The sequence below is a fragment of the Hypomesus transpacificus genome, chromosome 3, assembly GCF_021917145.1.
Source record: "Hypomesus transpacificus isolate Combined female chromosome 3, fHypTra1, whole genome shotgun sequence".
NCBI classification, from domain to species: Eukaryota; Metazoa; Chordata; class Actinopteri; order Osmeriformes; family Osmeridae; genus Hypomesus; species Hypomesus transpacificus.
Window position 1 is genome coordinate 320,536 of NC_061062.1, and position 14,418 is coordinate 334,953.

The 14,418-nt window shown below is 44.8% G+C and overlaps 2 protein-coding genes across 3 annotated transcripts; both read left to right on the top strand.

Annotated features, from left to right (window-relative positions):
* Nucleotides 1-853: 853 nt before the first annotated feature.
* Nucleotides 854-6,813, top strand: tmem39b (transmembrane protein 39B). 2 transcript variants are annotated; one of them, XM_047017378.1, is made up of 9 exons: nucleotides 854-1,031; nucleotides 1,758-1,954; nucleotides 2,209-2,428; nucleotides 3,280-3,363; nucleotides 3,506-3,660; nucleotides 4,347-4,680; nucleotides 5,396-5,583; nucleotides 5,674-5,794; nucleotides 6,407-6,813. In XM_047017378.1, exons 2-9 carry the CDS (start codon nucleotides 1,824-1,826, stop codon nucleotides 6,638-6,640), a joined length of 1,467 nt encoding a protein of 488 aa, XP_046873334.1. In that variant the 5' UTR covers nucleotides 854-1,031; nucleotides 1,758-1,823; the 3' UTR covers nucleotides 6,641-6,813. The 2 variants fall into 2 exon arrangements, with proteins under 2 accessions (XP_046873334.1, XP_046873343.1); XM_047017387.1 differs by having other exon boundaries at nucleotides 1,761-1,954.
* A 95-nt stretch (nucleotides 6,814-6,908) lies between these two features.
* Nucleotides 6,909-14,030, top strand: ccdc28b (coiled-coil domain containing 28B). The gene is made up of 6 exons (XM_047017401.1): nucleotides 6,909-7,474; nucleotides 8,477-8,798; nucleotides 8,913-9,082; nucleotides 9,362-9,516; nucleotides 11,507-11,529; nucleotides 11,634-14,030. The coding sequence occupies exons 2-6, from the start codon at nucleotides 8,563-8,565 to the stop codon at nucleotides 11,704-11,706; spliced, it is 657 nt and encodes a 218-aa protein (XP_046873357.1). The 5' UTR covers nucleotides 6,909-7,474; nucleotides 8,477-8,562; the 3' UTR covers nucleotides 11,707-14,030.
* Nucleotides 14,031-14,418: the final 388 nt, after the last annotated feature.

The window sequence follows — 14,418 nt, forward strand, 5'->3', positions numbered from 1 at the left end:
CTTACATGATTTAACAAGATGTCCATAATTTGTCGGTCTTGCACATTGTGCAAGCCGGACGTCTGCCACGTTGAATCAGGACATTCAAAAACCTCTCAAGAGCATGTCCGTTATTTACAACAAGCGTACCGTGTTTATTACCTTTTCAGTATCGTCTTAAAAAATCCCCTTCGTGATATTATCCTTTACCGTTATATACTGCTCAAGCTGTAAACTAACTAGTTAATTACGTGGGTTCATCACACTTAAACGGCTGTTCATTATTATTTCGCAATTAATGAGTCACACTGTACTCTGCTTAATGAAAGTCTCACTCCACGCTGCTTAAATGAGTCACACTGTACACTGCTTAATGAGTCACATTGTACACTGCTTAATGAGTCACACTGTACACTGCTTAATGAGTCACACTGTACGCTGCTTAATAAGTCAAACTACGCTGCTTAATAAAATTCAAACTACGCTGCCTAATGAAAGTCACATTCAACGCTGCTGTGGAGAAATCCGTTTTACGAATTGCCATCTCACTATGCTACCCATTGCTGAGAAATTCACAACGACACTAGTTACATACATTTTTATTAGCCTTGACAATAACTTTTCTCAGGACAATTGTGCCATGTGCATTGATGTAAATGCACGACCAGGTAATGAAGATTTGTTCAAGAATATACCACACGATTAGTTGCTTTGAGCATCTCTGATGTGAGGACATTTGCTAACATAAATCATTTCCCACGATTAATATAACATTTCACTGTGTTTCTGTTTCTATAAATATCTGGAAGAGATGTAATATGTGAAGATTAGAGGAATGTTTCTTTAAAAAATGAATCCCTCCCACATGCTCACGTCCGCGGCGCGCCCCCTACCTACTGCACAGCTACTCTCACATCAACAATGAGTATCTTCGCTTACCATTATGAACAATTTGGAACTATTTCATCAAAGACTCAGACATTCTGGATTGTGTGACTTCATATTGTATGTACAGCAGTACCATTTCGACTAAATTCATTGCCCAGTCTCCGGTAAGCTTACATTTTCTTTTAATGGGTGGCTCATCTTGGGTGTTTATCTGCTAGCTAGCTAAGCTTTGCTAGGCCGCAGTCTTTTGTATTTTGTCGAGCATGCATTTTGCCATCTTGGCGGAACGATTGGGGTCTCAAGCTCGTGGGCAGAGGTTCTACTGCATGCATACTCTTAATGAAAACATGCATAGTCCTTGGAAAATATATTTAGTCATCCGTCAATTCGCGATGAGAGATGCAGCTAACTGTGAAGTCAGCTTCCGCAAAACCTGTTGATCCTAGAATTGCTAGCTAAAACAGGTCTGAAAGTGAGGTTTGTTATTGGTTAACTACATCAAGCATACACTTATGTTGAATTACATAATGGTGTTGCCAATCATTCAAATGTAACGCACTCTTATGCTCAATAGAGAATAGTATAATATTTAGAAACTAACAACTGGTATTTAATAATTGACACAGCGGAAAGCAGAACATTGTGGTCAGATCTAACATCAGATTTTCCCTCCCTGCATGTCATTAATAGACTAGTCAGATAGTTTGCTTTGGTGTGTCAGAAAAGGAGATTGCTGCTTTGTATAAAAACCAAAACGACACCATTCATTACAATATCATGTCGCTCAGATGTATTAAGTGTTGTCAGTTTGATCAGTGTTGCAACTGAGGGTGCACCCCCCATCACTGTCCAAAAATATATATATTTTTAACGTGACTTCTCTGTTACAGGAGGTGTGTTTATTGTGATCTACTCGCATAACACGCTCACATCATCTAGCGGTGGGCGTGTCAGGGATGGCAGGCGGCCGGAGAGGGGCAAACCGCTCTGCTTATTGCCGGTCTCCGCTGAGCAACGAGCCTGGCTCTGTTGGCAACGGCAACTACTCCACCAGCTCCCCTGTCACCGGGGTGCGGTCCCGGACCAGGTGAGCCAGGCTGGGAGGGGGAGGCTGCTGTCAGACTGACCTGTTTAGTTCTTAATGAATAGTCCTTGTTTACTCACTTTCTGGGGAGAATAAAGAGAGGAATATCAAGTGGACATACGCTGATAATTAAAATATGTTTAGATATATACTTTTGCCTTGAAAAACGTTAAGGCTCTTGTTCAACATTTGCTTTTAAAACTGATAATTGTCTGTCTGCCTGCCTGTCTGCCTGCCTGCCTGTCTGTGTGCCACAGGAACGGCTCAGGTGCAGGCATCTCCAGCCCTCCACTGGCTGCCCAGACGGTGGTTCCTCTGAAACACTGCAAGATCCCTGATCTTTCTCTGGAGCGCAGCGTGCTGTTCGAGCTGCACCTGTTCTTCTGCCACCTCATCGCCCTCTTCGTCCACTATGTCAACATCTACAAGACGGTGTGGTGGTACCCACCGTCACACCCCCCCTCACACACCTCTCTGGTGCGTCAACATGATCAGTGCTGGGCTGGGGGGTCCTCTGTCTCTGGCCCAGACGCTGGGGGCTTCTGTGTGTGTTTGTTTTCTACTGTCAGCAGCATCATCATGTCTGAGGGCTTGACTGAACTTGACTATTTGAAGATCTAAGTATCTCTGTTTACACTTGCTTTTAAAATGTCCTGTTACATCCATGTCTGGAACCATCGGGACACATTAACACTACTGAAGAGATGTGGTCAGTTACATTAACACTGCTGAAGAGATGTGGTCAGTTACATTGACACTGCTGAAGAGATGTGGTCAGTTACATTAACACTGCTGAAGAGATGTGGTCAGTTACATTAACACTGCTGAAGAGATGTGGTCAGTTACATTGACACTACTGAAGAGATGTGGTCAGTTACATTGACACTGCTGAAGAGATGTGGTCAGTTACATTGACACTGCTGAAGAGATGTGGTCAGTTACATTAACACTGCTGAAGAGATGTGGTCAGTTACATTAACACTACTGAAGAGATGTGGTCAGTTACATTAACACTGCTGAAGAGATGTGGTCAGTTACATTAACACTGCTGAAGAGATGTGGTTAGTTGTGTTTGTCTGATCGGTTCTGGTGGTCATCTACACATGGATTTAGCACTATGATCCGCTAGTCCAAGACACATTTTAAACCAAGTGTAAACAGTTTCCAGATTGGCCCTGTGTGGTTGAGGTCAACTGTGGCTGGTGGTTGGTGTTGCTGCTTGTGAACTATGTGACACAGGCAAAATCATGATGTGAATGGGAAGTCATCTTCTCAGTATACTGGTTTATATGGGAGGTAGTTAGCCTCATGCTTTTTCTCTTGTGCAGAACTTTCATCTCATTGATTATAACATGCTGGTGTTTACGATCATCGTGCTGGCTCGAAGGCTGATCGCAGCAATTGTGAAAGAGGTATGTGTCGTTCATGTGTAGATGTAATAGATGTTTGATATCTCCTTTACTGCTCTGAACAACAAACACAATGTTATTGGTCTAATCTCCCTCCTTTGCTCTCTTTCTCCCTCTCTCTGTCCCTGTCTGTTCCTCCTTCCAGGCCTCTCAGAGTGGGAGCCTGTCCTTTCCTCACTCCATCTTCTTGGTAGTGGCTCGGTTTGCTGTGCTCACCCTGACGGGCTGGAGTCTGTGTCGCTCCCTCATATACCTGTTCAGGACCTACTCTGTTCTGAGCCTGCTGTTCCTCTGCTACCCGTGAGTACAGCCCAGCACACCAGCCTATCACAGTACAGCCCAGCACACTGGCCTATCACAGTACAGCCCAGCACACTGGCCTATCACAGTACAGCCCAGCACACCGGCCTATCACAGTACAGCCCAGCACACCGGCCTATCACAGTACAGCCCAGCACACCAGCCTATCACAGTACAGCCCAGCACACCAGCCTATCACAGTACAGCCCAGCACACCAGCCTATCACAGTACAGCCCAGCACACCAGCCTATCACAGTACAGCCCAGCACACCAGCCTATCACAGTACAGCCCAGCACACCAGCCTATCACAGTACAGCCCAGCACACTGGCCTATCACAGTACAGCCCAGCACACTGGCCTATCACAGTACAGCCCAGCACACCGGCCTATCACAGTACAGCCCAGCACACCGGCCTATCACAGTACAGCCCAGCACACCAGCCTATCACAGTACAGCCCAGCACACCAGCCTATCACAGTACAGCCCAGCACACCAGCCTATCACAGTACAGCCCAGCACACCAGCCTATCACAGTACAGCCCAGCACACTGGCCTATCACAGTGCATATTTAAATAAATAAATACATGATTTAGTGTACATGAAGCTCAACAGCTGCACCCAAACCAGGACACTTGTGTGCTTCCTGTGGTTCTGAGGAATGATCCCCAGCCTCCCTCCTCAGGTTCGGGATGTACATACCCTTCTTCCGTCTGAGCGGCGACCTGCGTCGTCCGGGCCCCTTTTCCTCCATCGCCAGCATCGGCTCCAAGGAGATGGGGGGCCTGGGGGCTGGGAGGGACTACCTGACGGTGCTGAAGGAGACCTGGAAGCAGCACACCAGCCAGCTGTATGGCGTGCAGGCCATGCCCACCCACGCCTGCTGCCTCTCGCCCGACCTCATCCGCAAGGAGGTGGAGTACCTGAAGATGGACTTCAACTGGAGGATGAAGGAGGTCCTGGTCAGCTCCATGCTCAGTGCGTACTACGTGGCCTTCGTCCCTGTGTGGTTTCTCAAGGTGAGGAGCTCGGACTGTTGGGATGACGAGTTGTATTGAAGTATCTTGAGGTGTGATGACTTGATGTGTAGAGCAGGGGTCGGCAAGTAACTTGGTCCGCGGGCCAGTATTTTTCCTCGTCACTAGACGGCGGGCCAGAGTCTGGGTTACTGCCTATTTAGACGCTGCGATAGGTGCCCTTGCGATACGTGCACTCGCAACAACTAGGCCTTCATGGAGAATGGGTACTACAAATAAAGGTCTACTACAAATAACTAATGATAATCAACCATGTGAATGAGCCCGTCGGTGGTCTGTTTGAATAATTTCATTATTTTAACGAACTCTATCAACATGGTCGTCACTGTCATCCCAACGTGGTGGGTCGTCATCGTTGGTGCACATAAATACTGTCTTATCCAGTGAGAATAGGATTACTAGGACCTAGTCAAGGTTTTGATGTGAGGTTAAATCAGAAGTTGACATTAATGCGAGCACGCATAGCGCGCGAGAGACATTTTTTGCTTTATCGGAAATATTTTGACAGGCCAAATAAAATGTGGCCCGCGGGCCGCGTGTTGCCGACCCCTGGTGTACAGTATTAAGTTTGGACTCTCAGTACTGATGGTATTTTTTAAGTAACTGACTAAAGAGGAGATTGTCTGAGCAGTCTGGTCCTAATGTAGACATCCGTGGTGATGTTAAACTGGGCTCTGTGCCTTCTGTCTTCCTGCAGAGTACCCAGTATGTGGACAAGCGCTGGTCATGTGAGCTCTTCATCCTGGTGTCTGTGAGCACCTCGGTCATCCTGATGAGACACCTGCTGCCCCCGCGATACTGCGATCTCCTCCACAAGGCTGCTGCTCACCTGGGCTGCTGGCACAAGGTGGACCCCTCCGTCTGCTCAAACGTCCTGCAGCACATGTGAGTACCACGCAGCTCACACACAGCTACACACAGTGTACTGCTGCTCTGCTGTAGAACCATTCCCAGAGCGCTTCCTGTCCTCCCCAGATGGAGCGAGGAGTACATGTGGCCACAGGGCGTCCTGGTGAAGCACAGCAAGAATGTCTACAAGGCCATGGGCCACTACAATGTAGCCGTGCCCTCCGACGTGTCGCACTATCGCTTCTATGTGAGTATGACTGTGTGATTACCAGCCTAGAGAGACCAGCTGTGGTCAGCAGCCTAGAGAGCAGCAGTGATCACCAGCCTAGAGAGACCAGCAGTGATCACCAGCCTAGAGAGACCAGCAGTGGTCACCAGCCTAGAGAGACCAGCAGTGGTCACCAGCCTAGAGAGACCAGCTGTGGTCAGCAGCCTAGAGAGACCAGCTGTGGTCAGCAGCCTAGAGAGACCAGCAGTGATCACCAGCCTAGAGAGACCAGCAGTGATCACCAGCCTAGAGAGACCAGCTGTGGTCAGCAGCCTAGAGACCAGCTGTGGTCAGCAGCCTAGAGAGACCAGCTGTGGAGACCAGCCTAGAGAGACCAGCTTTGGTCAGGGCTTTATCGCACATCAGCACCCCTCTGGGAAGAGAGGTGGTCTGTGCTTTCTGCTGGTGAGACAAATAGAGGCAGATAAGTCTATCTGAGGAGATTATCAGCCAAATATGCTTTGCTGCTTGTTTGGCAATGATGAACTTAAGACAAGCACACATCTATCTTCTGCTTGTGTTATGGCCAACATAGACAGCCACTGTTAAGTGATGGACTGAATGGATTCTTAAACTCTGTGTTTCTCCTAGTTTTTCTTCAACAAGCCCTTACGAATATTGAACATCCTCATCATCTTAGAGGGGGCGATGATTTTCTACCAGCTCTACTCGTTGATATGTTCAGAAAAGTGGCACCAGACCATATCCCTGGCTTTAATCCTCTTCAGCAATTACTACGCCTTCTTCAAGCTACTCAGAGACAGAATAGTCTTAGGCAAGGCCTACTCGTACTCAAACAGCTCTCCCGACCAGAAAATAAGTTAAAAGACATAAGTTATTATTGGTCATTCATCATGGAACAAGAAAAACATGCATGAGAGCTTTGTATTTTTTCTACAACTGCATTTTGTGTCACTGTTGTGTTTGTTCTGATCTGCCATAAGAAAAAGAAACATATTTTTGTATTCCATTAAACGAATGCCCTGCCTTCATTAGGAGGAGTGGTCCTGGTTTCTTATGATTATTATGAATATAATATTTTCTTGCCCACAAGTGACTGTTCTTCTGCACTCTGTGAACCTAAGAATTTCCACAAGTGAAGGTGATCAGTTTGCCAAAACTTAAACACAAGATCTACTCCTATGCTAAAGCTATGACTAGTATTACTGAAAATTATTAAATTGCACAACTTTATTTGTATGCCTAAGGCCTGCAATAAATTGTAGTAACTTGTTCTGAATAGATTATATTGATTTTATAAAAGCACTTGTCGTGTCCATTTAAGTGGTTTCCAATTGTAGCCTACCTGCTTTCGATACTTAACCCATTAAAATGATGAGAGCTACACACTTGTGCAACATGACGGAGACGGAGACGTCAGTGCTGGTTTCCGCTGTTATCCTGGAACAGCTCGTCCTACTGGCCCTTTAAGACGAGGACAACAGTTCATTTAGCAGGACAACCAGAGACGAGCGCACAAACACCGCGCTTGGGAATTAATTCATCTTATTTTCTCAGGGGATATTGAGCATAAAACCATCAGATGGATGGTTTTTTAATCAATTTATGCAATACGAGTGGAGGTGTTCATGTAAATCTAAAGAAAAGAAAATCGACGCTGTGTTCCTTGCTCTGATTTTGGTGCGTATCCCACGTTTGGTAAGTGAAGAGCGTATTGTCTATCGATGAACGTATTTTTTATTTCACGGAATATTTGAAGTGCATCAAGACGAAAAAACGAGTTACATATGAAATTCTTAATTACATACATTAGACAAGTAGCCTACTGTGCCAGAAGGCATTGATTGCGGTAACATGGATGGTTTAATCTGTTAGCTTACAATTAAATTCGCTTTGTGGTTAGAGGCCATCTTTGGACAGTGTCTCATTGATTGAAGTTTAATGTGCATACCCTAATCGTCTTCATGCTTGCAAGAGTTACATGATTACCACATATAGCCCAATGTAGCATGCAAAAGTAGGGTACACGGTTGGTGAGTAAGCTACGGTGAGTAGGATATTCTAGTACTGTATTGATCCTTAAAGGGAAACTGCGGAATCAGAATTATTTTAATATTACATTCAACCATCTGTGTCGAATCACAGTAGTTGTAACGTGTAAAGTGGTTCACAGATAAAACTGACCTCTTAATGCGACTTAATGTAGTGCTAACATTCTCGATCAGATGATCATAAAATTCAAACTAAAATTGTAGAGCTAGGTCATTAAAGTGTTGCTTAGAAACGCCACAGATTCAATTGCAGCTTTTTATCAGACCAACAAGGAAAGAAAATCCATAAATCGCTTTGTGTCTACTGTTTCATACAGGAGTATTTACACAGGTGGAAACAGTCTGAAATTAATACATTTTTGTAAACATTTTATAGAGAAACATGAGAACCGGGAATTAAGGTTGGTTATGTAACATCAAAGATGTTATAATGTTGGATGGAAGTGGAATCAGCTTCCATTACCAATGTTAATATCTCCTCTTTAGTTGTCACTTATTAACCCTCTCCAGAGTATACATCATTCATCATGGTTGCTTGTCCAAATCTCAGCAAACTTGAATAAATATTAGACTACACTGTCAGTTGTTGGATACAGCTTCATTATTTTACCTGCAATGCACCTAACCGTGAACATTTGATTTTGTGAAGGAACAAGGAAGTTGCTGCCTTGGTATTTTCCAGACATCTGGAGAACAGGCTCCTCGTCTGGCAGAGAGCTGCACTCTTACAGCTTCATGGAGGACAAACGCAAGAAGAGGAGTCCCAAGGTGTCCCTCCCTCAGCCCCCTCCTCCCCCCGTCAACCCCCGCAAGCTCTCCGTCCTCCCTGCCAGCAAGAGCGCCACCTTCTCTCTGGGCCTCCCCCAGCCCCCCTCTCCCAAACCCAGGGGCAAGTTCAAGAGGTCAGCAGGGGCAGCTGGGCAGTCCAGAGAGCCGCTTAGTGTGACTGTCGCTCCACCAAAGATTGGAAGGTCTGTTACCACTCATAGTATCCGGTATCAGTTGTCTGTAAAGGCTTGAATCAGCATTTGTGTGGTTTCAGTTTAGGTGATGGTAAACATGCTGTGTCTTTCTGCTGTGCCCAGACCTCACAGGGAGAAGGCCAGGGCACCGCAACCTGCTGGCTCCAGCAAGGTGAACCAGTCGTCCCCCCTGCAGCACTCCTTCCTCACAGATGTGTCAGACGTGAGGGAGATGGAAGGAGGCCTCCTCAACCTACTCAACGACTTCCACTCCGGCAAACTGCAGGCTTTCGGTAAGTTGACCAGGGACCATGGTTACTGGGTTTAAACGTAGCTAGCTCTGGCTCTGGACCAGCCTCATGCCCAACTGGCATTTTGCGTCTTCATCTACAAACAACTCTCCATGGGTTCCAGCTTCGTTCTTTATGACAGCCGAAAGCGTCCACATGACCTCAAACCAATCCTGACTCAGATAGTTACAGTCTTCACAGTCCGCTTCCCCTAGCGTGGTGGTGGGGGGGGGGGTGACTCAGGATGATGAGGAGAGTGAAGGCTGGGCTGTGTTCCTCCAGGGAAGGTGTGCTCGTTCCAGCAGCTGGAACATGTGCGAGAGATGCAGGAGAAGCTGGCTCGGCTGCACTTCAGCCTGGACAGCCATGTGGAGGAGCTGTCAGAGGACCAGAGAAAGACCGCTGCCGATCACAACCTGGAGCACCTGCTGTGCAACGTGAGAACGCTCGCTCCCATCCTCACCTAGTGCTGACACAAGCACACACACACAAGCCTTGAGAAACACAATGTTGAGGTTGTTGATGTGTGGGAATGTGGACTCATAGCCCTTAATTTGTTTATGATCTGTCACAATTTGTGATAAATCAAGGTTTGTAATCATTGTTGGCCTTCCTGTACACGCATTCAAAGGGGTCTTTAAGTCACAGTATTCGCAGCATAGCTGGAGCTTTATCTAACCACATGACAAGATGACTATTCTTAGCATCATGATGTGGTTGGTATGTGTGCTGGAAGGTTAATTGCTGTGGTATGTGTGAGGTTGGTGTAAAAACCCTTCAGCTCATTAAAGATTGCAGTGCCGAAAATACTCTGTAACCATAGCAGAAGGGCCCTGGAATGATCCTGTTTTAAAGCAGATGCGCTGTGGAAAGACTTCCTTTGTGTAGATGAAGAACTGAAACAGTTGCCCTTTGTAGAGTGCAGAGAAATACAACTTTAGGATTGACCTGACTTATTCTGCATCATGTGACATGAATGTTTTCATATACATTTTTACCTCAACCACAAATTGCCTATGTGCAGAGATGGGAAGTAACAAAGTACAAATACTTTGTTACTGTACTTAAGTACATTTTTCTGGTATCAGTACTCTACTTAAAAGGGTTGTGGACTGCAAAACCAAGTTTACCTTGTCATAGTTGAATAACGACAGTTCGGTGGGTAAAATGGACATACAGAGAATCTCAAAGTCCATTGACACATCTTTCTTATGCAAATCTCACAATTTGAAACTGCTGCTGTAAAACGGGCGGTTTCCAAAAAGCCACCGAATTGACATCACATGGTGGCTCCACCTTTTTTGGCGCTGGTCTGTACCTTTGTCACACCCCAAAATGTACATATACTTACGACCTATGCTCATCACAACCGCAAGCTGTAAGTGATTTTGTTGCTAACAGTTATTAGCAATGCTAACATATCCTGTATCTAGCTTTGATTGAATGTGTGATGATTTAGTTTATTGGCAATGGGGCTAACGTTATTTCATTTTCCTGACTGTGTTTCATTCGAATACATAATCTGTGTTGTCATGTAAATCTACAATTCACGATGCATGTTTGGCTATGTTACGTCTTTGCTCTGCAGCTTTGCTTGTTGTAAACCAACCAATCAGTGCGCAGCTCATTGGAATATTCATGAGCATACCATAAAAGGGAGAAAACCTCTAATTTAATTCTAGGGCTATTTCACTTGCATTAGGGCGCATAGCAGTTGCAATTTTTTTGTTTTTTTATTGTTTATTATCATTTGATGCTGGTGTTCTTGAACAAAGGGACATCAATCGTTTTTTCATTCATTCAATATTTTGCAGAAAAATACATAAATGTATTAATTGTTATCCAGTGAAATTAGAGATACTTTTTACTTTGACTCCTTAAAAAAAAAAAACGCAAATATCTGTTGTTCCTACTTCTTACAAACAAACCAAAACGTTTATAAAAACTTTCTAAAGGTAAAAGTTTTTTTTGTTTGTAAGAAGTAGAAGGTACAAATATTTGTGTAAAACATTTGAGGAGTAAAAGTAAAAAGTTGTTAAAAAAATAAATAGTGACGTAGATTTATGTATAAAGTATAAAGTTGGGCTATCACGCCCAACAAATGTAAGCTAGTCTACGAAGCTACCATGGAGCAAGGCAGAAGGCAACAAGAAAAATATAACATTTAGTACGTTGAAAGAATATTACAGAAGGTTTTGAAAAAAACGTTTTCAACGGTTGACATTTGAATTTTTTTCAAAGATTCAAAAGGTTGACTTTAATTTTTTTTAAAGACACTTTTTTTTAACAAAAGTCATTTTTTTTTAACAAAAGGTTAAAAAAAGTAACTTCTATTTGATTGAAAGATGTGTGTACTTTTGCCATATCTTCCTATCTGTATCTATACTTTACATCTCGTGCTGATTACGTTCTTCCTCGTCTCCACAGCTAGAGGAACTCAGCACCTCTATGTATCCTTTTGTCATCCCTGGGATTACCATAATCTGATTTCAATCTTCTGTCTTCAGTTTCTGGTTTATTCTCTTTGGCTTGACTCCTTAATGTGTGTGTCTAGACAAAAGCTACACTTGGCAGAGAACCAGGACCCTCCCAAGACATCTGAACCGAGACATCCCCAAGATATCTGAACAGGGACATCTGAACCAGGACATCCCCATCTGGTCCCCGGCAAGGGGCATCATTGAGGAATGTGTTACCTCATCTCCACAGAGCTACAAAAGAAGTTACTACCACACTGACCGGCAGTTAGCAGCACATTTGATTGGTCCAGTGGTTGAATGGTTAGTTTACATGGATCATTGAAGGAGGTGGAGCCACAGAGCACTTGATCTGAGAACTGGAGCCAGATGAAAGCACACTCGTTAACAGCCGGTCATGTGACTGGTGCTGGAGTCCAAAAAGTCACATTAGTTGTATTTGACTTCATGCAGCGCTGGCGAGTGCTTCAAGTCAATCGGCTGTCAGCGTCACCAGCACTGCATGAAGTCGAATACACCTATTTGCTGCTGCATCCTGTCATGCGACAGAACCACACTTGTGTCTGAATGGTCATAGTTTTACATGCTCTCTTGTTCATTCTAATGTCAATAGTAAACATGCTGTCCCCCAGCAGTGATGTAGTCCCCCTTGGGTCAGTCAGTGACCCGACCGCTCGCTAGTAGCACAAAGTCAGCAACTAACGAACGAACGCACACACAGAGACCCAACCCTAACCCAGAGGACAATAACAACATTTGGGAATATTTCCCTCCGGCCCGATCAGATGAACATATTCTGCCTTAGAAACACATGAGATGTACTTTGTGTTCTTTCATAGCTACCAAGTCAGCTCAGGTCTATGGGGGTTGTCCTTAGCTACAAGGACTCTCTTGTTTTGATATGTTTTGCTAAGCATAAACTATTATGGGAAACATCCTGGATATAGATATATATAACAGGGAGAAACATCCTGCATATGGATATATACACTGGATGGCACTTCCACTGTGTTACATGGAAATTGTATATTTAGATGATACTGAATGTGTGAATTTCCTTTTATTTGATTAACTTTCAATTGGCTGTACAAACTGTGTCAACGTTTTGGCATCTAAAACTGGAGTGTTGTGCTTCTGCGTAGATGGTTAGTCTGAGACATCTGGGTGAGAGCTGCAGCTAGACGTGTTCCAGTGTTGTGGAAGCACCCAGTGTGACATCTAGGTCACGGTTCCCTGACCCGACCAAGGTGATGTGTTCCAATAAGACCTACCGTATGGTGTGTGTGGATGACAACAGGTTGGCCTGAGTCACAGAGCCTGCAGGTGTGGTCTAGATCTTTTTAATGAGAAAATTAGTGGGTGGAATGTGGGTGGAATGATTTTAAATGTACAGTTTGACAAGGCAGCTATTGAAACATTTTCTAATTACAGCATTGGAAACCAAGCCGTGGTTATTTCTCTTGTCCCAGAAGGGGAAATAAACCAGACCTTGATCAGGCTTCAGCATGTTGTTCATAAGAACAGAACCAAAGTAACGTTCTCTGGTTCATTATACAAATGCAAAAGAAACAGACTCCATGATGAAAGCCTCCATGGTACCTGCTGGACATGCCTACCTCCTCCTGCCCCGAGGCGGGGCACTGTGACAGCTGTTACCCTCCTCCTGCCTCGAGGCGGGGCACTGTGACAGCTGTTACCCTCCTCCTGCCCCGAGGCAGGGCACTGTGACAGCTGTTACCCTCCTCCTGCCTCGAGGCAGGGCACTGTGACAGCTGTTACCCTCCTCCTGCCCCGAGGCGGGGCACTCTGACAGCTGTTACCCTCCTCCTGCCTCGAGGCAGGGCACTGTGACAGCTGTTACCCTCCTCCTGCCTCGAGGCGGGGCACTGTGACAGCTGTAACCCTCTCGAGGAACCTCTGCTTTGATTTCAGACAGCCTTGTCCTTAGCTTTGCTGTTGTGAAGGGATAGTTCACTCATAGACAAAAGTGCTGCACGTGAACACCAGGATTGGTGTAAACACTCACACCTGCGGAAGAACAAGAATACTAGAAAACAGGTGGTATGTTTTGGGTGAACTTCACCTTCAACCAACTGTGTATTTATATACTGTACTTTTAAATAAAAGCAAATCCTGTACTGTAAATGTTTTTATGATGCCTTGTTATGTAGCACACTGCCTCTCTGCAAGATTCCCTGTGTACCAAATAGCATACCATCTCTTCTTAGTTTTAGTAAGGTACTGCAGCTGCCTTTGCAAAGTACATACTGTTGCATGCAGTCTGCATACAGGTGGGACGTACCATTTCATAACATTGTGCCTTGAACTTCATCAAACTAAAGATCCTGTAAAGTGGAATTGAAAATGCGTTTGAAGTTCATCACACCACAGAAGAATGTGTTGTTAACTACCCATCCAAACACCAAAAAGTATGTTAATTTAGGCTTTGAAATCTTGAGAAAATCAGCAATCTTCTATGCTTGAGACTGGGGGGGGGCTGTCGCCTGAAGGAGCTGAATCTGCCCCATCGAATTTATTGAATTTAGCAACAACAGCAACACCAGCTAAATCAATTGCAGAAATCAGAACAGACCTACCTTAAAAAAAAATGTATGTATTAATTTGTCTTTGCATCGCACCAGCTGAGTAACAGAATGCAACTGTCTGTGATCTGACGTAGATAGGTCGCTGTAAGGTAGATGGGTCGGGTTTTGGCTCCGCCTACACACAACCTGAGCTGAACACGGGAGACAATGTTCAACTGTCTAACTCCACATTTCAGTGCGACAGTTTTCAGGCACTCATTTCACACAATGTACTGAGAAGCAAATCATGGAATTTGCTTTACAGGATCTTTAATAT

Excerpts from the sequence above, each read along its gene's own strand:
- tmem39b (XM_047017378.1), top strand. The coding sequence starts at position 1,824 with ATGGCAGGCGGCCGGAGAGGGGCAAACCGCTCTGCTTATTGCCGGTCT. Across the intron at positions 2,429-3,279 it reads CCCCCTCACACACCTCTCTG|AACTTTCATCTCATTGATTA; the intron begins GTGCGTCAACAT and ends TCTCTTGTGCAG. Across the intron at positions 3,364-3,505 it reads TCGCAGCAATTGTGAAAGAG|GCCTCTCAGAGTGGGAGCCT; the intron begins GTATGTGTCGTT and ends TCCTCCTTCCAG.
- ccdc28b (XM_047017401.1), top strand. The coding sequence starts at position 8,563 with ATGGAGGACAAACGCAAGAAGAGGAGTCCCAAGGTGTCCCTCCCTCAG. Across the intron at positions 8,799-8,912 it reads GCTCCACCAAAGATTGGAAG|ACCTCACAGGGAGAAGGCCA; the intron begins GTCTGTTACCAC and ends TGCTGTGCCCAG. Across the intron at positions 9,083-9,361 it reads CGGCAAACTGCAGGCTTTCG|GGAAGGTGTGCTCGTTCCAG; the intron begins GTAAGTTGACCA and ends GTGTTCCTCCAG.